This window comes from Hipposideros armiger, unplaced genomic scaffold (genome assembly GCF_001890085.2).
Source record: "Hipposideros armiger isolate ML-2016 unplaced genomic scaffold, ASM189008v1 scaffold_34, whole genome shotgun sequence".
NCBI classification, from domain to species: Eukaryota; Metazoa; Chordata; class Mammalia; order Chiroptera; family Hipposideridae; genus Hipposideros; species Hipposideros armiger.
Genome location: NW_017731384.1, coordinates 1862011 through 1886933, shown reverse-complemented (window position 1 = coordinate 1886933; position 24923 = coordinate 1862011). Strand labels below are relative to the sequence as shown.

General features: G+C 55.1%; 1 protein-coding gene across 2 annotated transcripts; it reads right to left on the bottom strand.

Moving 5' to 3' along the window:
* Window positions 1-4486: 4486 nt before the first annotated feature.
* On the bottom strand, window positions 4487-24614 carry LOC109380308 (angiotensin-converting enzyme). Of its 2 annotated transcripts, XM_019637756.1 has the most exons (25): window positions 24256-24614; window positions 23454-23621; window positions 22760-22853; window positions 21982-22125; window positions 21343-21534; window positions 20642-20739; window positions 20069-20241; window positions 19511-19734; window positions 19020-19164; window positions 18617-18715; window positions 18244-18366; window positions 17664-17875; window positions 16836-16972; window positions 15832-15990; window positions 15458-15545; window positions 13294-13437; window positions 12937-13128; window positions 11147-11244; window positions 10772-10944; window positions 8624-8847; window positions 8178-8322; window positions 7742-7840; window positions 5766-5888; window positions 5213-5400; window positions 4487-5014 (listed from the first exon to the last, which is right to left on the bottom strand). In XM_019637756.1, the coding sequence occupies exons 1-25, from the start codon at window positions 24538-24540 to the stop codon at window positions 4785-4787; spliced, it is 3957 nt and encodes a 1318-aa protein (XP_019493301.1). In that variant the 5' UTR covers window positions 24541-24614; the 3' UTR covers window positions 4487-4784. The 2 variants fall into 2 exon arrangements, with proteins under 2 accessions (XP_019493301.1, XP_019493302.1); XM_019637757.1 differs by lacking the exons at window positions 17664-17875; window positions 18244-18366; window positions 18617-18715; ... (7 more) ...; window positions 23454-23621; window positions 24256-24614 and adding an exon at window positions 17112-17591.
* Between the last annotated feature and the right edge of the window lie 309 nt (window positions 24615-24923).

Genomic DNA, 24923 nt, shown 5'->3' with positions numbered 1-24923 from the left:
TGTGCAGCTGGAAGGAGGGTCACCATATTTGTTGTGGGAGGTTGGGGGAGGGAGTAAGGGTCCCACATTGAACTCCAGGGCCACAGCCCCCCAGCCTCCCCCCAAAGCCCACTTTAAGGCTTCAGAATCACTGAAGATTTGCTAAGAGGGAAAAGGAAGAGAGCCACCCTAAAGGCCAGTAGGTGATATTTACAAGGGGAAAGCAGCAAGAGATTCTTGCCCAGAGAGCCCTGAGTGCCACCAAGAGGCATGGAGCTTACAGCCTGCTTCGACATGTACTTTGGGGTTTCTCTTTTTCCTTTAGCTCTGGACAGGGGACAGAAGGTGTGGATTTCCCCCCCCGCCCACCCCCCACAAGACCATGAGACGAGCAAGGGGGAAAGGGGCTGGAGTGGAAGTGGTACCATACGCACCATTTCCTCCTGATTTTTCTTGGTGATGTTGGTGACATAGTTCCAGGTGGCCTCCATGAACTCGTTCCACACGATCTGGGCTGTGTTCTCATAAAACTGCAGGAACGTCTTTGCCATGGTCTCATTGTAGAGGTTGTCTACAGAGAAGGAGGTGGGCATCATGCTGTCCTGGGAGTGGCCTGCCCCTGACTGGTCCCCTCGTTTGATCCCTTGCTGCTCTGAGTCCCAGCCTCACCTAAGCTCTGATCACCCTCGGTCCTGAGCCATGGCAAGAGCTGCCCATAACAGAAGAGCATAAGTAGGGGAGGTCCAGGGCAAGTCCATCTTGTGCCCATGACCAAGAGAACATCAGAGCTGGGTGACGCTATAAGCCAATCACGATCTGGCTCCATATTGTGACATCAGGGGCTAAAGTGTCAGCCGTGGAATGTCAGAACTGGAAAGCCCCCACCCACCTTCTGGTCCAACTGTCCCCATTTTATAAGTGAGGAGATGGAGGTCCAGAATGGTGAAGCCATATGACCTAGTTCACACAGCTAGTTAGTGGCAGAGCAGAGAGGAGAACCAAGGCTCTGGACTTTTAAGCTGGAGCTTGTTCTACTCTACTTGGTCACTTCTCTCTGGCATTGGAGGCACCCTTTGGGCCTTGATCAGGAATTGATGAGATCTCCCCCCCCCGCCCCCCCCCACACACAGAGGCTGTAATCACCTCTGAGTTGGTGGATGGGATGATGCAAATGATGGATGGACGGAAGGAAGTGATATCTCTGAATCTCTGAACTCTGGAAGCATAAGTGTCTCTCCATGATCTGATTTGACCTCCTGTGTTCACATTTTTGGCCCTTTTCTCTTCTGTGGGATGTGTGATCATCCCCAGGGCTGTACAGGACCCTTCCTCCCTTCCCCTTGTCCTTATACCTGTTTCCCAAAGAGAACCTGATATTTTGAGTTTGCAGTCAGTAGGAGGAACAGAGAAAGGTAGAGGGCTGTGAGGGGTGTGGAGAGGTGTGGCTGGTACCTTCCATTCAAGGTGCATGTCCATGAGTGCTTGAGCCTGGTTTGAGCACCACTCGCAGGACCCCAGCTCTCTACTAGCCTTTGGTGACTCCCTAGTAGCCTGACACATATATTCTGGGGAGATCAGCCCTATCCATCTTTGGGATTCCTTCCTCAAACTCATGTTCCTCCACACCCAGACACCCTCCATCCTGTCACCTCTTCACTCACCCTCCTCAGCCCAGTGCACCCACATCATCACAGAGAAACTGAGCAAACAACCCTCCAAATAAAAATATTTAAAACACAAGGAAAGAAAAAAATCAGTGATGTTTCTGTATAACTGGCTGACGGAGCTCTCAGGGAAGCCCCTCCTCCTGCTTCAAGCACAGACATGCTTGATAAAACAGTATTTTTGTTTAACTATAGTCACCATGATGTACATTATATCCCTGAACTTATTTATAACGAGAAGTTTATGTCTTTTGACTACCTTCATCCATGTCACCTACCCTCTTGCCTTAATCTGGCAACTACCAATTTGTTCTCTGTACTTATAAGTTTGTTTTTTGTTTTGTTTTTTTAGATTCCACATGTCAATGAAATCATACAGTATTGGTCTTTCTCTGTCTGACATATTTCACTTACCATAATGACCTCAAGGTCCATCCATGTTGCGAATGGCAAGATTTCTTTCTTTTTAGGGCTGACTAGTATTCCACACACATGTATATATGTATACATACATATTATATATATAATATATATATTATATATATACACAGTAATACCTTGGTTTGCGAGCTTAATTAGTTTCAGAAACAAACTACTCTTATTGTAAGACATGGCTCATTTAGCATGTTAAAATGTATTAGAAATGTTTGCTCGTCTTGCGGAACACTCACAAACCAAGTTACTCGCAATCCAAGGTTTTACTGTGTATATATATATATATATATATATATATATATATATATATATATTTATTTATTCACATTTGTATTATCCATTCATCCATCAAGGGTAGGGTTTGGGAGAGGCTGGGGAGCTCGGAAAAACTGTCCAGCATCCATACGCGTATCTTTGGGCCATGTAGGTAAGAAACAGCAGGTCACCCAGAAGCCAATGCCTGGTGGGCACAGCACAGAGAAGGGCTCAGACTTAGGCCACCAGTAAAAAATGCTGGAATGCCCCCTATTTCTGCTGTCAACACTTCCTCTTCCTCTGCCACCTTCCAGATAGAACGGGCCTCTCCCACCTCTCCCATAGAGGCAGAAACAGGAATCTGAACAATTTTTTTTTTTTTAAGCTAGCCATCCTGCCACCTGTTGGCAGCTCAGCGGCTGCTCAGCTCAGGCCGGGAATTGAAACACTGTTGCTCAGAGCTCAAACTCTTGAGCGAGCTCTTAACCAACTGAGCCACTCAGCCGGCCCAGGAATCTGAATAATTTTAATATTTCAAAAGGCCTAGTAGATAAGGCTGGTCAGGCTGACCACAATATTGTGATTTTCTGCCCTCATTCTGTAGCTCAGACCTCTGGGTGTTGAATGCTGATGCCCTCACACGGCCCACAAGTTCTCACAGGCTGCCTGAACCTCTGCAGTTCAGAGAGATAGGAAAGGGGGTGAAGTGACAATGATCTTTGTCTGGCTGACAAAGAGCTTTCAAAACATCAGGCTGGGGGTGGGGGTGGGGTGGGGGGTGGTAATTAAACATGTCTATTGTGGGAGAGGCTTGGAACTATTTAGAGGATATGTTTATAAATTCCATTGTCCTAAGTAATCATAAACTTCCATCCTCTTGCATATCCCAAATACCTCAACTCCACATCCTGCCTCGTGGAACGGGCCTGTCCAACCAAGTCTACGTGCACTACACACACACACACAGACACAGACACAGACACACACACACACACACACACACACACAGACACAAACAGACACACTTGGCAGCTGGAGATGGGGGTGGCAAAAAGTAGATGCAAGGATGTTGGCGGACAGATATTAGGGACTGGGCCTGACTAGAGTCAGACATCAGCAGAGCTGGGAAGAGACCCGGGGCCGACGGTCCTGACAGAGGGGGCCAGGCTGGCAGTAGAAGCCTCTAACCCTGGGAAACTGACCAACTTCCATTTGGTTAGCATCTAGGTTTGGCATTTAAGAGTGAAAAATACATCTAGTCACGTTAACTGGAAAAAGGACACATGACTGTAAGTACAGTGTGATCCCATTTAAAATAGGTGCTGAGAAGAAAGGGCCGGGAAAATATACACCAACATGTCAACAGTGCTTATCTCTTGGTATTGATATAAAGGGCTTTTATTTTCTTTATAATTCTCTGTATTTTACAAATTCTACAATAAACATGTAGATAAAAGTTATAAAAATGTCCCTCAACACGATACTCTCTCAAACTCATATTGGCCTTCCGAGGGGGAGGCTCAGGGTACGGGCATGTCCTGCGGGGAGGGCAGGAACAGCCTCTGGCAGAAAATTCCCGCATGGGTGCCAGCTACGGCCATGCTCCAGCATTTAGGGCCCCTCTCCAGCTGGGTCGAAGGGACCTGGTCCTGGGCCCCACGGGCAATACTCAAGTGGCTCTGTCCACTTACACAAGTGGACACGGAGCTGTGTAGGCAGGAGCTTGAGGTGACCACAGGGCTAGTTCTGTACCCTCAATGTGCCAGACACATACAAGGCACTCTCCCTCAGGGGCTCCTTCCATCTGGGGGGCCTGGCCATTTGTGGAAATAGTCAGGGTAGGACTCCCAAAGCTCATGGAAATGTGAGGCCAGAAGCTCAGAATGCTTGCTTCCCAGAGTCCTCCTGGGTTGGTGCCTGGGCTAGGCAGGGGCTGACTGCCAAGGCAGGACACTGGCCTGTTGCCTGGGATGGAGGGAAGACAGGCGTGGGCGCTGCTGGGTGGTGCCAGGGCCAGAACTCTAGGGCATTTTCCCAGGCTCTTCTTGGAGGGGGATGAAGACACCCATTGAAGTGACCCGCTTGACTGCCAGGAGGCGGGAGAGCATCCCTGACCCTGTCCCTGGCTTTCCCGCGAGGGACACAGACTCAGATGGGAGGGCAGGACCTTTAATCGTATTCACAGAGAGACTGAGGGTGGGGGCTCCTTGTTAGGCGGCCGGGTGCCTGGGGGCTGGGGGACAGGGGTCACAGTGGTTCTGGGGCTGGAGGATGGATTCTTAGCACAGGACTGGAGGCGAAGGGAGAGGAAGGGGGAGGGCAGGAAGAGGAGGGCGGGCTGGGGGGAGCTGTGAGAGGAGCGGAGGGTCAGGGTCCTTCGCCCGCCCCATGTCCCCATCCGGGTCTCTTGGTGGTGGGTGCTCCCCAGCTGGCCTGCAAGGCCTGGTCATCTCAGGAGTGTCTCAGTTCCACCTCGGAGCCGAACTGGGGCCCATGGTGGGGCCGGTGGCGGTTGCGGTGGCGAAGGCTGAAGAGCCGCTGGGCGAGGCCCAAGGTGGCCACCAGCAGGACGACGCCCAGGAAAAGCAGCACCCACTGGCCCACGCGGGCCTGCTGCTCCTCCAGGTTCAGGCCCAGGAAGTTGACGTGGCCGTTGCCCGGGAATGAGCCTTCCGAGCGAGCTGAGCATGAGAAGCAAGGAGAGCAGGGTGGTGGGCAGGGCGATGGGCAGGACGGCGGGCAGGGCTGGGGGCATTTTGGCTGGCTTCCCTAGTCTCGCCCTCAGGTCAGACTTGGACCTGCCTGAGCTGGGGAGGGGGCCTGGCCCTGAGTGAGGTCTGGGGGCCGGCCCGGGGCTGAGGCGGGGGGCGGGGTGGTACCGGAGTCTGGTGTCCAGTTGTACTGAGGCCAGCCCAGCTTCTCCCCGTGCCGCTCGTTCTCAATGAGGAGCCAGTCCAGCAGCGGCTTGAAGTACTTCATCATGGCTGAGGCGGACATGTTGGGCTGGCCCGTGATCAGCTTCATGGCTTCTGGCCATGGCTTACTGAAGCCCAGCTTCATGGCATCTCTGGGGGGAGCACCAGAGCAGGGAAACTGAGTCAGAAGGACAGGTGAGGAGGCTCACTGTCTTTCCGGCCTCAGCCAAACACCCCACCCTCCAAGCCCCGCCTCCCAGCCTCAATGTCCCTTTGGGATTGGGAGGGCCTGGGCAAGTCTGGGGTGGGGGTGTGGGTGGAGGAGGAATGGTTCAGGCCAAGGGGGTTCTAGTTCCCTCCTGGAGAGGGCACATTAAGATGCACTACAGGCTCTACCTGGGAGTTCCCAGCCCAAGCACCAAAAAGGCAGGTGTTCCCAGAAGAGTCCCACGAGACTCCTCAAGGCTGATCTGTCAGAGGATGGAAAACAGACAAAAGAAGGCAAAGAAAGACTCACGCCAGGAGCTTCCCTGCCTCCTTGGACTTGTAGATGTCACATTTGTGCAAGGAGCCCTCGTGGCCAGCCGCCTGACACAGCGCCTCGTGGAACTGGAACTGGATGATGAAACTGACGAAGTACCTGGAGGGGAGGGAGGTGTGGTGGGGTTGGCCTGTGACACTGAGCCCTGCTGCCCCCTGCCTCCCACTGAGCCAGGGTGTCAGGGTGAGCCCACCCCAGCTTTCAGAGTCATCAAGGCTCCCTTCCACACCTCCTACCCGAGAGGCCCCCTCCACATCTCAGGGGGGCATGTGCCGAGGAGCTTTGGGGGTCACTCATGAGGTAGGAGGGTTAGGGTAGAGCTCTTCAAAGGCTTGGCAGGCTGCTTTGGGAGCAGTGAGGTCTCCATCCCTGGGGTATATGCAAGTTGAGGCCAAGTGTTGCCCAAAAGGTCACATCTATGTGGCAGGGCAGCCTGGGCAGAAAAGCCAGCCCAAACCATCTCCTTGACCCAAAGGCAGCAGGGATTCCCTAGTAGAGATCTGCTAGTCAAGGCTGGAACAACCTCTAGGTCTGCAGAGGTTTTGAATGTCCCGAACAAGCAGCACAGGCCTCCCACTTTGAATGCTGGGCACAAGCCATGTGCCACTGACTTTCCTGGTGTTTCCTAAAAGCGCTTTGCCAAGGCTGCTGGTCAGAATTGGGAATGAGTCTCCTTTGCCCACCCCTGCCTAGAAAATTATCCATGCTAAGCTCAGAAGCTAACCGTCACACGGGCCTAGCCTCTGTGTGAAAGTGAGCGCCAGCGTGGAAGCCCGAAACCAGTCAAGAAGGCAGGTGGAGGCCCGCCCTGTGGGTCATCCTGGTGTGCTGCCAAGGTCAGGCCTGTTCCCAGGTGCCCTTCAGTCCCCTTGGTCCCTTGCCCACTGCTATTCTCTGGAGCATCTGAGTAGACTTTCTTTCCCTTTGTGGACCCCGAGGGACACAACTCATTCACCTTACACTTATTTATTAGGTCTTCATTATGTGCTGACATCAGGCCAGGTGCTGGGGTGAAAGGTGGGCATGGTGGACTCTCCCTCAGTGGGCTTCCAGGGACTACAGGAGGCAAGGGCTGGAGAGGGTCACAGCCCTCTTGAGGTAGCCCTCACTGCCTTCTGTGCCTTGCCTCATGAGCGGGCCGGGCTACCTGAAACCCCATTCTGTAGGCCTCCCCAGATGCCTACCTCCCAGGAAGACTCCAGATCCTGCAATTACCCACTTTAGCCTGTAGCGCATACAAGGAAAAGGGCCGCACTGGACACCTTCACACTGTGGCTGCATGACTCGTGTGTTTACCCAGGCCATGTCTGAGAGTAATTAAGTAATGGTGAGTTACGGCTGCCATTGCCCAAGCCTGCTATGTGTTAGACAGTATGCTAAGAAGTTAACTTTTGCAACAATCCTGTGACATGCAGAAGAAACTGGTGTTCACAGACACTGAGGAATTTGCTCAAGGAAACAATGAAGTGGAGACAATATTTGAACCCAGTTCAGTCTGACCCAAGCCCATGACCCCATGCCCCTATCAACACAACCTCCCAGTGTCACTGGGTCTCTAATCCTACTTTTAGTGTATAGAAGGTCTTCCAGGTACAACTCAAATTCTATCAGAGACAATACATTCAATACATAGTAAAGGAATCACAATCTTGTTAGAAAAGAAAAAAACAGAACAAGAGTGCTCAAGTCATGATCTAGCCAAGGTTAATAATGTTAACTCCTGAACCAAGGTCTCATAACCATTAGCCAATTATAGTAGAGTTTGTGTTTTCAATTGTCTGGAAGGTAGAGGCTCTCATCTTATCAAAAGAGTGAAACAACAGCCAGCCTTGGTCACAGGTGGGTGGCCCAGGCACAGTGTGCAGTGCAGCCAGGCCCCCAGGTCGTCCCGACACGACATGGCAGTGACAGCAGTTTGAACACTGAGTGGCCTCCTCCCTTTCCCTTGTTACCTGATATAAGGCACACTTGAAGGAATGTGGAACTTGGCTCCGGGGTCAAAGTCGCCTTGAGACCTGGCCACTGGGGGGCAGAGGCCCTGGTACTTCAGCCTGTCAAGAGGGAAAGTATGTTCCAGGGAGTATTTGGGGAGACTCAAATCAGGGAGGGTTGGCATTTTCAACTTGAAGGATGGTCCCTGTACCTGGGGCTATACTGGGCACTCTGGATTCTGGCATGCTGTACCTCCGTGCACAATCACCCCTTATGTACCCCATCCCTTACACACACACAAAGACCCATGTGCACATGTACACACACACACAGACACACACACACAGACACACACACACACACACACACAGACACATTTACCACATGCGCACTCACACACACACAGACCCGTGGAGATCACCCTGAACCTCCACCCCCACAGGAATGTTCTAGAACCTGAGGCTCCACCACTCCTGGTTGTAGTTCTCCTTGGTGATGCTTCCATCAAACACCCTCCAGCGCCACTGGTCGATGAGATAGCTGAAGGGGATAAAGGCGATCTTGTCGAGCGCTATTTTCATCAGAAAGTTGATGTCTTGCTCTGCCAAGAAAAGGGAGCCCGCTGTCAGATCTACGCCTGCCTCCTGCCATGTCCTAGCAGCTCAGCCGTGATTGGTGTGCGAGGGGAGGAGTGGGCTCTATCTCTCTGGGCCCTGTGACCTGTCTCTTGGGGTGGTTTGTGGGCTCCATCCTCCCAGCTCACCCTGCTGGTGGCCCCCTTATTCCCCCATTGCTCTGTCCCAACCTCTGCCTGTGTGCCATTAAGTCCCCTCCCCCCTCCTCCCAAGCTTGCTGCTCCTTCCTGGTCCCACTGCCCACCAGGATCTCTCATTCCTTCTCACCGTAGCTGTCATCGTTGCTACTCAGCAGGTTGATGCTGTGTAGGTGCTTGGGGGTAGACACTGAGAGGGCCAGCACATCCCCAATGGCCTCGTGAAAGCCAGGGTTGGCACCCTCTCGGAAGGTCACAGGCAGGTCCTTGTACTGCATGAAATACTGTATGTGGCCCATTTCATGGTGGACCACCACCAGGTCCTCCATGTTCACGGTGGTGCACTGCTTGATCCTGGGAAAGGGAGAGAGTGTGGGAGGGGACAGTGAGGATCCCTGGGGCAAAGGGACCTGCTGTCCTTACTATATACAGAGCAGACCCCCATCACTGCTATAAGTAGGGAACACAGCATTATGGGAAAGAAAACCAAAAGGAGACATGGAGTGAGCCAGAGAAAGAGGGAATTTGAGGGTTTTAAGCCCCTAAAGTATAGTCATTCAGGCCATTCCTCTGCCTCCAACTTTGCTGAATAACTCTAGCCCACATGGCCATGTTGCTTTCTAACTGTGCAAAGTACTTGCTCTGGAGGCATTAGGACGCTTGGTTATGATCAGTGCAGGACTTTCTAGAATGTGGATCCTGTGGTTTCTCATGCACATGTTTGGCTCTCCCAAGACAGGTTTTCTGAAGGACACCACAGTGTCTGAGCTATTCAGCACCTCATGTGCCCAACACCAGCAAGCATATTCACTCCACGATTTTTTATGGCTAGGACTGAAATGACACGTGCAGAGCTATCCGAGCCAGAGGTTCCACCTCCCTCTCCATCTTTCCTCATTCCCTTTTGTGAGCTAGTGAAATTCTCCCTTGAATCTAAGCAGAGCCCTTCAGTTCAGTTGACCCCATTTTTCTGCCATTCTCTCAGGAGGGGGAAGAGCTGCCCAGCATCTGGTTACAATGAGGCTGTGGGTCTGTCCACCTTCTACTATGACTCCCATATAAGGGAGGACCCCCCCCAAAAAAAAATCTCACCTCCCCCCACCGCTTTATTCTGTCTATGCCCAGCCCTATAGCTGCAGACCTCATGCCTTTGAAGGAAAGGGCCAAAGCCAGGTGATCCAGTGAACCCTGTTTGGTTTCTTCCAGGTTCTCTGTGTCTACTTTTCTCATAAGAGACACTCCATCCACTGCCACAGATCATCCTTGCCACTCTCCCAAGAGGTGGGGTCTTCTTGCCCTTCTCCTGAATCTGGGTTGTCCTGGTGTCTTGCTTTAGCCAATAAACTCTGGCAGAAGTGACTCTGTGCTGGTTTTGGGCTTAGCCTTTAAGAGATCTGGCTGTTTCTGCTTTCACTCTGGGGGATGCCAGCTGCCAGAGAAGAAATCTGACTGCCTGATGGCCATACTTGTGAAAAAGCCCAAGCCAGCCTGGAGAGAGAGATGTCTCACCAACCCCCAGCTGTCCAGCCATCCCAGCTAGGGGACCCAACATGTGAGTGAAGAAGCCAGCTCGAACATTCCAGCCCCAGCATGTGCCACATGAAGAAAAACTGAGGTACCCCATCAGTAGCCGGAACCAAGGCTCTGGATGGCCCCATCGAGCCATGCCAGCCATCTCCAGCCATCAGAGCTAACCCATTGGAGATCTCCATTGTTGTAGAGCTGGGAAAAGCCATTTCCACTGTGTTGCCTGACCCATAAAATTACGAGAATGATCAATAGTTGTTTTACACCACCAAGTGTCGGGGTGGTTTGTTATGTAGCAATAGAAAACTGAAACACTATCCTCTGATGAAGACAATTTCTGAGCCTCTGTCAGTGGTAAGGGTGACTCTGTGCAAAGCCCCACATGGCCTCATGCACCTCCCTGTGTCAAGGCACATGCACCCAAAGAGAGGGCCAGCTGTATGCAGGGGCCACTCCGGAGTGAGGGAAACCTGGGCAGCTCACACAGTGCTCATGCCCAGGATTGGGACCTTGGATGTTGGCAACGGACTGGGCTGGCAGAGCTGGTCAGCACTTGTGCAGACCCTCATCTGATGGATGGGGTTCCCCGGGAGCCAGGCCCCATGCTCTTGACCCTTTATCCCAAGCTCTGCCCCCTGCACCCATTTCTACTCACTCTGGCTGAGAAGGGACAGCAGTGGAGCCTTTACTTGCCTCATCCCCTTGCCCACTGGTCTCAGGATAAGGTCCCCTGGCTGCAGCAGGGACACACCTGAAGTCCTTGCCATTGTAGAAGTCCCAGGCGGACGCATGGCACACCACCTCTCGCCCGTCGGTCGGCTTCTCCAGCATTGACTTGCTCCAGAACTCGGGGGGCACAGGCAGCAGGCCCAGGGAGGTAAAGAAATTATCCGCTTCCTTAAACATCCTTTTGGGTGTCCAGCCCTGCAAGCAGAGGGAGCTCTGCCAAAACTGGGGACTCTGAGGACAGACTGTGCACCACAGCCGGGGAGGGGACTGGGAGAGGGCTCAGCTGGAAGGAACTCTTGGGTCAGAGGGTCCTCTCCCACCCACAGGAGCCTCCCCTCCTCTGTGCCCTGGGGCTGCCCTGGGGGAGCAGGAGTGTGAGGAGGGGGCAGGTGCGGACCTGCTTTATCATGGCCTCCGTGGCATCCATCTTGGGGACTGAAGGGAAGGGCACCACCAAGTCATAGATATTGGACCAGGTTTGCGCCCACATGTTCCCTGGAGGCAGGCAGGGGAAGAGACGGTGGAGAGAGGAGACACAGATGTTATTCTTAGGCTTAGCCCCGTGGTGAAGGGAGGGGTAACCAGATCCCAGTCCTGCTGATCATAACGGTATCTCTCGAGCTCTTACTCTTTGCACACTGTGCTAAGCGTTTGACACACGTTGTCTTCAGTCTGCACATCCAGCCCCCAAGGTCACTACTTTCCTGGCTCATAGGTGAGACCCTTGCTGGCCATCAAGGAGTCAAGGTGGTCCTCACTTTCCCTGGGCAGTGAGGACCAGTGTGACTAGTAGCTATGTACAAATGCAGAAGCTTCAGGTCCCTGGAATATCTATGTACACATGGCCACCACTTACTAAAGAGTCAAGCAAGCCACTGGGGTCCCACGGCTCCTAAGCGAGGGGGCTGGGGTTTTAAGGCTGGCAGGCAGTCAGGCCACACTCCTGAGCAGCTACTACTTTGTCCGCTCCACATTGCGTGCGGTTGGTTTATGCGGTCACCTGACAAGAACCACCTGCCTTCAGGGGTGGTTGATACCTCTGCCTTTAGGATATGAGTTCTCCAGGACTGGAGAAAAGGAAGATATTCCGAATGAGAGAAAACGTCCAGAAATAGAATTGGAATAGGAAGTCTTTCATAGCCAAGGAGATTAAGCTTGAGCTGACATCAGGAGGAGTCTAAAGTGCAAAGCAATGAGAGAGTGGGAGTGAGAGTGAGAGAGAGAGAGAGACATGAGAGAGGGAGCAGGAGCGAGCCAGTGCCTGGCCACTCCCATCCCATGGGCTGAGGGCCGAGCTCTAAGTCCCAGCTCTGCCCCGGCCCCCCCAGGCCACCTGGGCACATTGCTTCCCCTCCCAGGGTCTGTATTTCTCAATCATCAAGCTGATGTCCACTCTGATGTTCTTTGCTCTCACGAGAGAGGGATCAAGGACAACTGGTCTCTTGGGCCATAAAGACCTTGGTTGAGTGAGAACTAGATCCAAAGCTGGACCAGCTTCTGGGATCTCTCGTGATTTGTAAATGGTCTGTGGCCCTGTCTGGTCTGCCTGCTTACAGTAAACCCCCCACCAGGAACGTGTTCCTGATGGCCCAATGGGGACAGGAACGTGGTAGCCTCTTCTCGGCCCCAGTCCTTATTGTCTCTTCCACTGCCTACTTCATGTGTTGAGGGCATTTGCATTTACAACCCCTGGGAAAAGAGGGTTCAAAAGTTGAAGAGGACCTATGCTCTCAGAATTCTCTTCTCCTACCTCCGTGAGCCTGCACGGTGTGTCTGTCCTTCTCCTCCCACCACTGCTTTTTCCATTTGTCAGAACCTCTCATCTTTCAGAGCTTCGCTCCCATGCCACTCCTGGGGAGGCCTCAGCTCCCACCCACAGTCCCTTCCTCACCCTCCGTATCATGCTGTCTTGAGCTCTGATGGGTGAGGCAATCTTCTTGTGGCAAGAGTAAGTACTCCCCCCACTGCCCCATCCATGGTGACTTGTACCACGTGGATCTGTAGCAAATGTGGCACCAAATACAAACAGGGGCTCTGGTCCCCACACCCAGCCCCCACCCACTCCAGGCTCAAGTCTTTTCACTCTCCCAACCTGAAGTGCCACCTGTGGGCCCTTCCCACCTGCCCTTTGCTCTCAGACTGCCATCTGTCTTCATCTTCTCCCAAAGGCCCAGCGCTTGCTCTCACCCAGCAGATGAGCCGGAATGGGGCCCTCCAGGTTGATGTGCTGGGGCCCATAGTGGCGGTGCAGGGCCCGGCGCACGTAGGCGTGCAGGTTCAGGTAGAGCGGCTGCAGCTCCTGGAAGAGCTGCTCCAGATCCCGCTCCAGGGTTGGCATCTCATATGTAGATCTCCACGATTGCCCTGCGTCTTCGTAGCCTGTAGAGGGGACACAGCCAGGCTCTCTGAATACCTGATCATTCCCTGAGCAGCCCCCTGCCTGCTGCCTCCTCCGGGGACCACCTTCTCACCAGGCATAGGGGCTCTGAGGGCCCCAGGGGGCCTGGGACCAGAGAGCCAGTGATGTTGGCAGGAGGGACTCACCATTGAGCCGGGCAGCCTTGTTGGAGAGTTCCACATATTTTGGGAAAAAAGGGAGGATGGATCTTCCCACCTGATCTCGCCAGCTCTTCCATGCCCATAACAGGTCTTCATATTTCCGGGATGTGGCCATCAGATTGGTCAGATCTGGTGGGGGCGGGGTTTGAATGGCTTGAACCCCTAGCCTTTGGCCCACCTCCCACCTCCGTCTAAGGTGAACTCAGTCATAGAAGTTCAGAACTGGAAGAAAACTGTACAGGCAGCAAGTCTAGTGAAATGGGAGAAAGGGTGATGTCCTTTCTACAGGGGCCTACAGGGTGCCAGGCCCAGGACTCAGCACTGTGTGGACACTATCTCAGGCAATTGCACGGTTTTAATGTGCTTGTTTCCATACAAGCGGCTAGGTGACATGGCTGGGACCCCTGCTAGGAAGTGGATGAGCTGGGACACAGTGCAAAGGCCCAGACTCCAGAGCTGCTGTTCCTCGCTCATCCCTGCTCACCCTCTGCCTGGGAGACATGGCCTGGAGGTCACAAGACCTGAGTTCTTGTTCTAGTTTCCCCCTGACCCCAAAGTTACCTTGCAAGTCACAGGAACCTTCTTTCCCTATCTATAAAATGGGGATAATGCGGGCCCTCACAGGGACGTGAAGTGGGGACATGAGGCCCCTGAGCAGGGAGCATGCCTCGTTCACTTCTGTGTCCCAACAGGGTCTAGGGTGTCTTTCATGAACTATAATCGAATACAAGAATAGCTGTGAAGACCAAGAGAACCATCCAAGCATCATCAGGGAGCCAGCAGTTCTGGGTTCGTGTCCTATCAAAGCCACTGACTACGTGTGAGGCCTCGTCCGTATGGATTACATGGAGCTGACATGCACCTCACAGAGTCGGGCTGAGGATGTCATGAGCTCCTGTGTCCGTTCCAAAGCCTCACACACACCAGCGGTGGCCTCCCTTCCTGCTCCGGCCCCGCCTGAGCTGGATGACTTCAGAGAACATATGGGGGTGCGTTTCCTACCTCATTATCAGACTCGCTACCTGATAACTACTTCTCACAGAGAAAGTCCATTCAAATTAAGTTTGTTCGGAGAAAATCGTATTTTGAGAATGTCACATCTGCCCTCTGCTGATGTGAGTGTTCTGTTTTTGTGGGTGTTTCTTATTTTTACTAATGGCAGTGACCTGATTGCCCAGCCCTGGATTAAGAGGCTAATCGACGGTATGGGGAGGGGGCTGAGGGCTACACTCCGTTTAATGCTCTTCTCCATAAACACACACACACCACACGCATACACACGTCCCCTCCCCCCAACGCTTTGCGTGCATCCCCACATATACAACCCTTAAGCCAAACCCTGTCCCAGGAAAACTGTTTCTCTCTCCTGTTTATTTTCCATTTCCCCATCTATTTGTCATTGTTCTAATGTGGGAGTTGGGCAGAGGGCCAGGGAGAGGCTGTTTCTGGGTGGAGATTCCTCAGGAAGAATGCTTATGCCTCTGGCTCCGAGTCTTAAAAAGGGTGGGTCAGGAGGGTGTGTATCTGTGTACAGGTACTTGGGTGTCCAGGATGGGTTCTTTTAAAAGGGGGAAGGTAAGACGGACCAGCCAGCATGGTGAGAGAAAGGGGACAAGGGACAGGTGGTCCACTCCTTCCAGCAGGAAGCAGTGACGGAGGAAGTGAAGTGGGAACAACATGGACCAAGGAAGTGGTTTCTATGGGTGTGGCTTCAGGTTCTGGGGGGCAGCGGAGGGGCCAGGGAAGGTAGGGAAGCTGTGGATAGGATCAAGAAATGAGCATGGAGGGGAGGTACCTAGAGTGCCTGTCCCCGTTGTATCCCTCCAAAGACAAATTTGAGAGACCTGGCTGCTTAAAGGTCAGAGTGCAAGGAGGAAAAGAGAATGGGAGATTCTGGAGGGTCCTAGAGGGAGCAACAGGGTGGGCAGATCCAAGGGAGGCCAGTGGATCAGGGCAGACAGGAAGTAGGTGCTGGTTCTAAGTGATGCAGAGAAGCCCCATTGGAGGAAAACAGGGAGGTGAGTTTCCTGGGCATGCTGACCCCACAAGTTAGGAGTGCCTGAGCCCCCTTTCACGGGTGAGAACCCCAACACTGTGCCAGCCCCAGCCTCTGCCAGCCCCTTCCTCTCCCTCCCCCCTGGGCGCTCACCAGGCTCTAACTGGAGACAAGTGCCGTTGGAGTGGCACACAGAGGCCACGCTGTAAGTGGTTTCCATGTCCAGCAGGATCTGGTTGTACTGCAGGGGGAAGCAGAGAGGCAGTGAGCTGTACCCCTTTGCGGCCTGCTCCCCGCAGGCCCCATCACAGTGGGGATGGGCTGTGGAGCCTGGGGAGCATGTTCCCAAAGGTGTTGCCTTCCCAGTAATCCTGTAGGTGTATTCTGACGTGCAGATGTCACGGCTTGACAAACTGAGGAAGAGGCAGCGGCATGAAGGCCATGCCCTGTACTGGGCTTGCTCCCTTGAGTTAGGACCTGGTCCTGACCTGGGATCCTCCACTCCCTGCTCCCCCAAAGCCACACACCTCCTCCAGCTCCTCGACAGGCAGTGCTGCCCGCTCTAGGTCCTGAATCTTGTGTATCATCCGCTTCATGGTGGTGTTCTGGAAGTAGGTGATATCAAACCGCCGGGCTCGGGTGCCATACTTTAAGGTGTGGTTTGCCATCTGTATGTTCTTCTGCAGCTGAAGGCACAGAGGGAACCGTGTGGTGAGACCCAGATGCTTTGGAGAGGCCTCTGAGGAAGAGGTGCCATGAAGGGGGGGGTGGAGTGAAGGGTGAGGGGTGGTGAGGAGGACAAGTTGTTGTCTTTGCCTATAGAGACCCTCTTCAACCTGGACTTCCTGTAATGCCCGGGGACGCAGCCCATGCCTGTCAACAGACACCCACAGACATATCCTGGCAGGGGTAGAGAAGAGGAACCCCACCCTGCAACTTAAAGGCTGTTAAGATGAAGGCAGCTTGGCCTGTCAGAGCCTCGGGGCCCCATCTGTAAAGTGGAAATAAGAGCATTGGTTTTGCAAGGCTGTTGAGGAATGAATGAAGCCACAGACACGAAGGGCCAAGCAACAGGGGCCAGCATACAGTGGTCTTCACGAAATAGTAGTTTTCCGAGGCTCACCTTGGTAATAATCTGCGCTCACCACACAGGTGGGGAGTGGGCTTGGAGGGAAGGGTAGCCCTTGCTATGATAGCAAACAGGGGCTTTCAGTCCTTTAAAAACTGACTTTAGCATCACTTGTGTACAGATTATTCCTTTACTAACAACAGATTGATTGTTAATTAAAAACAACTTCTTTAGGCATTGAGTGTATATGCCCACCCAAATCTGAAATTCCATTTGGGTTTTTCACAAATTCTGACAGCTTGCCCCCAGGGAGGTAACATGGGGGAGGTAGGGAGGGACAGCCTGCCTTGGGCTTTGGAGGATTAGTCCCTGGATGGAGGAGTGTGTGTGTGTGTGTGTGTGTGTGTGTGGTGGTGGTGGGCGGGGGAGGAATGCAGGAGTGTGGGCGTGGGGAGGCCCTACCAGGATCTTGCTGGCCTCTGTGGTGATGTTGGTGTTGTAGTTCCAGTTGGCTTCAGCATATTCGTTCCACACCACTTGGGATTTCTGGTCATATTCTTCCACAAACTTGCTGGCCTCAGCCTCATCAGTCACCAGAACTATGGGACAGAGTGGAGGGAAACAGGCCTACCCTTGCACCTCTCCTGCAGTTGGGCGGATTTCCTCCCCGTCTCACCGCCCCGCCCCTCGCGGCCCCGCCCCCCTCGCGGCCCCGCCCCATCCCTCCACTGGTCCCACTTGGACTCTGGGTTGTCTGGCTGCTTGTTGCCTTGTGAGTTGTTGTCCGGCTTCTGGTTGTTGCGTGGCTGGTTGTTCCCTGGTTGCTTGTCACCTGGCTAGTGACCTCTTGGCTGAGGACCAGCAGGGGATGCCCAATGCAGAGCAGAGGGAGGAGGAGGAGTCTGGGCAGTCCTGGAGCAGCCCAGTCTTGGCCCATGGCTGTAGGATTGCAGAGCCCTGCAGCCACCACCCTCCAGCCAATAAGAACTGAGCCTGTAGTGTGACCTCATAGAGCAATGTCACTGGTCAGCCTACCCAGGGGGGCCTCAGATCTGAGCACATCCTCTCTAGGATGCTGGGGAAAAGACAGGTCAATCCCCACCCCAGGACCGCTTCTGATGCTAAGGGGCTGCCTGGCCCTCCAGAGCTGGGCGCCAGAGCCCAGCTGGGAGGAGCTGATAGAGAACCAAATGGGGGGGGGAGGGGGAAAAGTTGGGGGGTAAGCTGGGTCCGGACCCCAGAATTGAGAACTTGTCTTAGGGCCTGCCCCACCCTCATGCAGAGTCTTACCAATGTCCTCCGGGTAATTGTCGGGCATCGGTGGCTGCCACTGATATTCCGGCCAGCCCAGGACCTCGCCGTTCCGCTGGTTCTGCTCCTCTAGCCACTGACGGACTGGTTGGAAGTAGTTGAGCAGTGGCTCAGCGTCCAGGGTATCTGAGCCAATCATATCCTTGAGTACCTCCTGCCAGGGCCGTGAAGAGCCTGCCTGCAGCACCGTTCTGTCAGGCAAAATGGAAGCACAGAGGACTCAGGCTGGTGTCCACTACTGGCCTCTGGCCTACCTCCCCACCGCCGGCTACTTCTGCCCCCCACTGATGGCAAGACCAGTGGCATAAAGACTCCAGAACCTAGGATCTCAGTGAAAGACATTTGACTTGCCCATGCCAGCCTGCCCCTGGGGCCTCAGATCTGGGCCCACTCAATAAATATTTGATGAGAGAAAGAAAGGAGGGGGCAGGAAAGAAAGGCACCTTCCATCAGACTGGCCCTGTGGTGTCCCCACTGGAATAGCCAGTTATCTTCCAGACACACCCTCACCAACCTCTCCCCTCACCCTTCCCCTTGCCCTCCCTTGCCTCCCACACACCGGAGCTTGTCCCCCGCCTTGGTGGACTGGTAGATGTCACACTGGTGTAGTGGGCCCTGGTGGCCTGCCTCCTTGCACAGGGCTTGATGGAACTGGAACTGCAGGACAAAACTCACAAAGTACCTGCAGGCACAGGTTGGGTGTTAGAGGGGGAGGTGGGGTCCCTTGCCCAGGCACCATCCAGCCTCTCACAGGGCAGCGGCCAGACCAGGACGTGCCTGGGGAGAAGGGAGAACCAAGCTTGGCTCAGGAGAGAGGCCCACTCAAATTGCAAGGGGGATGTGGGGACAAACCCTGGGGCAAGTTCACAGAGTAGAGGGAGGGGGACTAAAGGTGTGACAGAGCTGGGAGAGGGAAGGAGGGGCAATAGTACCTGATGTACGGTGTCACATGTGGGACATGAAACTTAGCTCCTGCATCAAAGTGGGTTTCATTTCGGGCAATTGGAGAACAGACGCCCTGATACTTGGTTCTACAAGAGGATGGTCAAAATGTCTTAGGACCTAAAGGTTGCATACAGGCTGATTTAGCCTTTGCAGAAAAGGCTGCTAAGCAGGCATTTACACCCAGCCATCCCTTCCCCATCCTGGTGAATTGGGGAAGAATTCCTGAAGGCGGGGGTTTTAGGCAGAAAAGAAGATTATAGTGGGTAAAATGATGGAGACATCATTAGAGTGGAGGGGACTTGGGGCTGATGGAGGCAGGAGGCTCCCATTGGCCCAGGAGGGTGGGGCAGGCCATTGGGGTTAGGCCCTTCCTGATCCTTGTTTACTCACCGAAGATACCACCAGTCAAAGTTGTAGCGGGAAGGGCGGGTGCGTCCACTAAAGACCCCCCAACGCCACTGGTCCACCAAGTAGCCAAAGGGCAGGAAGGCAATTTTTTCCAGTGCCATCTTTAACAAGTAATTGATGTCGCTTTCTGTTGGGAGATGAGATGAGAAGAGAGAGGTCAGAAGACAAGGGAGTCCAGCTAGGATGGGGTGTGCCTGGGGGGGAGCCAGCAAGAGGGGAGGCTGGGTGCGCACACAGAAGGGAAGGCCAGCCTCCAAGCCCATGGGGCCCTGCTTGGGAGAGGATCCTTGGCAGTGTTGATTTGGGACTTAGGGTGGGCTATCAGGCTCCGGGTTGATCCCCAAACCTGCCTGGCCTGGGACAGTGAGGCAGAAACAAGAAGGGTGGGTAGGAGCAGAGGCAAGTGGGGTCCCGCTATGGGATAGAGTGGGGTCTGGATAGGGCTGGGCTGGGTCCTCTAAGCCCTCTTATACCTGTGTCATTGACAACATGGTCCAGCAGGCCAATTTTGTACAGATGTGAAGGAGTAGACACAGAGAGCGCCAGCACATCCCCGATGGCCTCATGGAAGCCAGGGTTGGCACCTTGGCGCAGGGAGACAGGCTGCTCCTTGTATTGTAGGTAGTACTGCACGTGGCCCATCTCATGGTGCACTGTGGACAGCTGGTCCATAGCGACCCGTGTGCACTGCTTGATCCTAGGGCAGGGAGAGGGCAAGGGTGAGGGTAAAGGGCAGGCAGTCAGGCAGGGATCATAGCATGGGGAGGGCACTGCCGTGGGGCTCGAGGAGCTGGTGCAAACATACAGATCCTTTGCCCTGCCCCAGTCCACTCTCAGGCCTTTTCCCTCCATTCCAACGTACAGAGTTGACTACCTGCCAAGGGAAGGTGGCCTAATGGCAGCCCTGAAATAGACCAGGCCCCTAGCCACTGTTGGGGCTGGGGTAGAGGTGGGCCTGGGAACTGGCTTCTCTGTGCCCATGCTGCCTGATGTTCCCGGAGCCCCAGAACCTCCATGTCCCGTGTCTAGACCTGAAGTCTTTCCTGTTGTAGAAGTCCCAGGCAGAGGCGTGGCACACCACCTCACGCCCGTCGTTTGGTTTCTCCAGCATGGATTCTGCCCAAAACTCAGGAGGCATGGGCAAGAGCCCCAGGGATGTGAAGAATTCCTCTGCCACCCGGAACATGTGCGTAGCGTTCCAGCCCTGGTGGTGAGGTGTAGGTATAGGTCAGGGGAAGCCTGCCAGGAGCTCACTGTGGCTGCCCTGGGGCAGGTCTGGGGTCCCCCACCCAGGTCAGCTCCCTGCCCATGAAGGACATCTCTGCCCTGTGGCCTCCCTTCCCAGAGCACGGCCCCTAATAACCACAGTGGATAAGCAAAGTGGAGTCCTCACACCCCACCAGTGGGTGCGTGGGGGCCGGGGCTGGACCTCACCCAGGACACAGACCCCAGCTCACCACTTGTACACATACTCCAGGCTGCTGCTCTGTAGAAAGGGAGGGACCAAGGTCCCTGCTCGACCCATCTCCTTCATGTGACCCCTTCCCACCCTTCTCCCCATGTCTCTCTCTTGTTGCCCCGAGCCCGGCTTACCCTGAGCTTACCTTCTGAACCATTGTGCTGGTAACATCGAGATTGGGCTTGTCAGGGAAAGGCACCACCATGTCATAGATGTTTTCCCAGCTCTGGGCCCACATGTCCCCTAGATGGAGGAGGAGAGCCGAACAGCTTGGCTCCCTGCCCAGCCAGTCCCTGAGTCCCAATGCCTCTCACTAAGCAGCACCCTGGGCCCTGGCACCTGGACCTTGGGGCACTTCTGGGCAGCAGCCTATTCGGCGGCTGAGGCCAGGAATTCCCACATCAGTCCCACCCACAGTCCTGAGTACCCCGTGTACCCTGGGGCTGGCAGAGAAAGAGCCCAGACAAGGTTGCTGGGGCCCTTTCTGATGGTGCTGGGGTCCCTGCCTTCCAAACCGGAAGCAGGGCCCCAGGACTGCCTTGCTGGGACACACACTAGGATTATTATTATTCCTCCTCTACTGGACCTGGAGTCAAAGCCTTCAGTGTGGCTCTTAGCTCTGCCTTTACCTAGCTCTCTGCCAAGTCACTTATGCACCCTAAGCCCCAAGGTCCCAACCTGGAAAGTAGGAACGATAATGACGATGAGAAAGACCACTTGCTTTATGGTGATATTGCACAAGCTACATGGGTTCATGAATGTGGGAGTGAACAGGGCAGTGCTCTGAAATGTGAGACATGATGAGGACAATCCCTGGGACCTGTGGAGGCAGGGCCAAGTCCTTACCCAGCAGGTGAGCAGGGATGGGTCCCCGGAGGTTGATGTATCTGTCCCCATAGCGGCGGTGCAGTGCGCGGCGGACGTAGGCATGGAGGTTCAAGTAGAGGGGCTCTAACTGATGGTAGATTTTCTCCAGGTCCTCCACAAAGGTGGACGACTCGTACCAGGAGCGCCAGTATTCTCCTGTGTCTGAGAAGCCTAGCAGGGGGTGGGCGTTGGGGTGCAGCTCAGGCCTGAGGCTCTGGCACCTCCACCTCCCAGTTACCATTTTGCCACTCTGCTGGCTCAGGGTCTGTGAACCTGCCAGCTAATGGAAAGGATGGCTTGGGGGTTGCTGGTCTCCAGGTTTCTAACTAGGGATAGAGCTCCAGCTAAATAGATCCTGGAGAGCATGAGAGGCAAAGGTGAGTGCAGGCAGGAGGGGTGGTGTAAAGAAAAGATGGCAGCCAGGTAGAAGGCAGATGGGGCTCAAGCCTGGTTTCGCCATCTACAATCTGTGTGACCTTGGGACGGTGTATGGAGTCATCCTAACAGCTGCTCTGTCTGCCTCAGGGGTTGGGGCTCAGTGGAGACAATGGATGGGAGAGCACTTTGCAAGCTGGGGAGGGCGGCACCCACACAAGGGCCGGGGCGGGGCATGCTCACCGTCCTGCTCGTGGGCCTCATTGCTGAGGACAGTGAAATTCTCATACAGGGGTTTCAGGGGAATGCCCACGGCATTGTGCCAGCCCTCCCAGGCATACAGCAGCAGGGCGTAGTTTCGCGAGTCAGACAGGATATGCATGAGCTCTGAGACACAAGTGAGACTCAGCATCAGCCTTCACCAGAGCTCCCATGCTGGTCCTCACCATCTTTACCTGCTTCCTCAACATCACGATGCCCCCAAAGCCAAGGGCAATCTGTAAGCTGGGCGGCACGGGGCTGAGGGCTATCTGAAACAAACACCCAGGCAGGGCCCTTATCTCTATGGAAATGATCTAAGCTGGTTGACACAAAGAGGACGTCCAGAGGCTGAAGTCCAGACCCTTAATGGCTCATTGGATGGAGTGGCTGACCTCAAGGCTGCCACTAGTAAATGGGGGGTGGGGGCCTGGGGGAGAGGAGGAGGGTATAAGTGGAAGCCATGAGGGGGTCTAAGACCTGTGGAAGGCTCCTGGGGAGACTGAAAGGACCCATGAGAGGGGAAAAAAGCAATGCAGCCAGGAGGAAGGCTATGGGAGAGGCCAAAGCACACATGGGGGTAGGGGCTGGGGATTCCAGAAGTCAGTTTGTCAGGAAAAGTCAGGGTGTGGCGGCACCTGATAGTCCAGCCCCAGTTGGTGGTCAATGTCATTAGGTTTACCCACTCTGTCCAGCAGCCGTCCCCCTGGGTGCAGGGTGATGGGGGAAGAGCTAGGAAGCCCCAGTAGTGACAGGGCCGTACCTGGGTCCAGGGACCAGCAGGTGTCATTCCTGTTGGGGTAGCAGACCTTGGCGGTGGAGTAGATTCTGTTCATGCTGCTTAGCAGAGAGTTGTACTGGGGAGTTGGAGTTGAGAACATGTTAGTGACAAACATCCCCACGATGCCTGGGCACCCCCTCCTCTTTTTGCTAGAAGGAAAAAGAGGCCCAGAGAGGGGATGTGGCGAGGGGCACTTCTGGTCACTAGTACAGTGATTCCTCATCCAACAGAGGCAGCCTGTGGAGGTGGAAACAAGTGTCCTGAGAGGTAGGGGTTGGGTTTCAGGTCTGAGCTTGGCCCCCACCTCGCAGTGAGAGCAAATCCCTCTCTCTCTCTCTCTCTCTCTGGCCTTGATGACTTCTCAGTCTTTTTCAGTCTTTCTAAGGAAGCCCATAAGCCAAACCAGTCTATGGAGAAATTCTGAAAACCCCTGTTTTGTCTTTTACTGTTTACTTGAATTTTGCTTTCCACTCCACAATACCTGCTTTAATATAAAGTAACTTCCATCCCATCTCCAAATAAAATCGTTGCTTCAGGAAAGCATTCTATGCTTCCACCGGCTCCCCCTACAGATCCCAGGGTCCTTCCCTGCCGGGCTCCCTCCCTCCGCCACAGTTGGGCACTGGGCGTCACCTTGGCCTCTTCGGCTTCTATCCCTCAGGTCCACCTGGCCTACCTGCTGCCGCTTCACCAGGGGCAGGTTGGCAGGCCCCAGGATGCGTACACCACTGAGGACCCTTCGCAGTACTGGGTCGGTGAAGTTCTGCCAGATTGGGTCATACAGCTCCTTGGCCTTCTGGCCCCAGACCTCTGCAAACTCCTGGTTGAGCAGGGCTGCTTCCTCCTGTGGGTACCAGGAGGGCAAGAGAGTGCATATGGGGGAGGCCATGGTGCTGGGGGACGGGGGAAGACCAAGGGCTCCCGGGCACTTGGGCTCCTGGGAACACTATTTCTTTCTTCTGGGCCCTCGGGGTCAGGAACTGGGAGACTCTGCCTCAGGGGAGCAGTGGAGCAGAAATTGGGGCCCTAAAAGAGGCAGAGGGACGACAGGGACAATAGACAGTGATGAGCAGTGACGGGAACTGTGAGAGAGGGGTAGGTTGAGGCCAGAGAGGACGAGGGCCTAGAGCTGAGAGGGCGCCCTCAGCGAAGACGGCCGCTGACTCAGCCTGAAGTCATTCCTGGGCGCTGCCACCTGGGGGGGACTCGATCTAAGTGGAGCCAGCCTCATCCATTCGGTTCCTGTGTTGGGCACGGACCAAGTGCCCAGCACCATGCTAGGCCCGTTACCGCCTGTCTTACAGGGCGGGGTGGGAGAGGGTGGAGTTGGGGGGAGGCCCGCAGGCCGCACCAGGTCCCCGCGGCCCGGGGCTGGGGGCGCGCGCCCGGCAGTGACTCCCCGCCCCGCAGCCGGCCGCAGGCTTGTGATTGGGCGCCTGGGCCCCGCCCCCGCCCCCGCCCCAGGCCCGCGCGCCCACCTGGCGCCGCGCATTCTCCTCGGTGATGTTGGTGTCGTGCGCCCAGCTGGCGACTGTGCTCTGGTACAGCACCTGCTCGGCTTTTGGGTTGAAGCTCTTCACGAAGAGCTGCGCCCCAGCCTCGTCGGCGGAAAACTCTTCTGGCTGCAGCGTGGGGTCAAGAGCCAGGGCGCTGGGTGGCGACGGTGGCAACAGCAGCAGCAGCAGCAGCAGCGGCAGCGGCAGCGGCAGTGACAGGAGCCGTGGCCGCGGCCCCAGCTCAGGGCGGCCCGACACGGCCCCCATTGCGCGGTACGCGGTGCTGTCCCGTCTCCTGCGCGGCGCCCGCCCTGCGGATTATAAAACCCGGCCGCCACCGCCTTCCGACACACCCCCACCTCCCCTCCCCGCCGCGCTTCCTCTTCAGCTCCAAAGTCCCCCCGGCTGCTGCGCCGGGCCTAATGGAGCGGGGCGGGGACCCACGCTGCTTGGCCCGCCCGGGCAGGGGCGCCGGCCCGGGGAGGAGCCGAGGCGGCCCCCTGCGAGATGCAGCCTGGGGGTGGCGGATGGCGCTTAGGTCAGGTTCTGGCAGAGGAAGTTAGCAAGGGGGAGCCCGCCATACAGCCCGCCGCCGCACACACACCTATGAAGCTGAGGGACCCAGCAGTGTGCTGGAACACCCAAGCCTG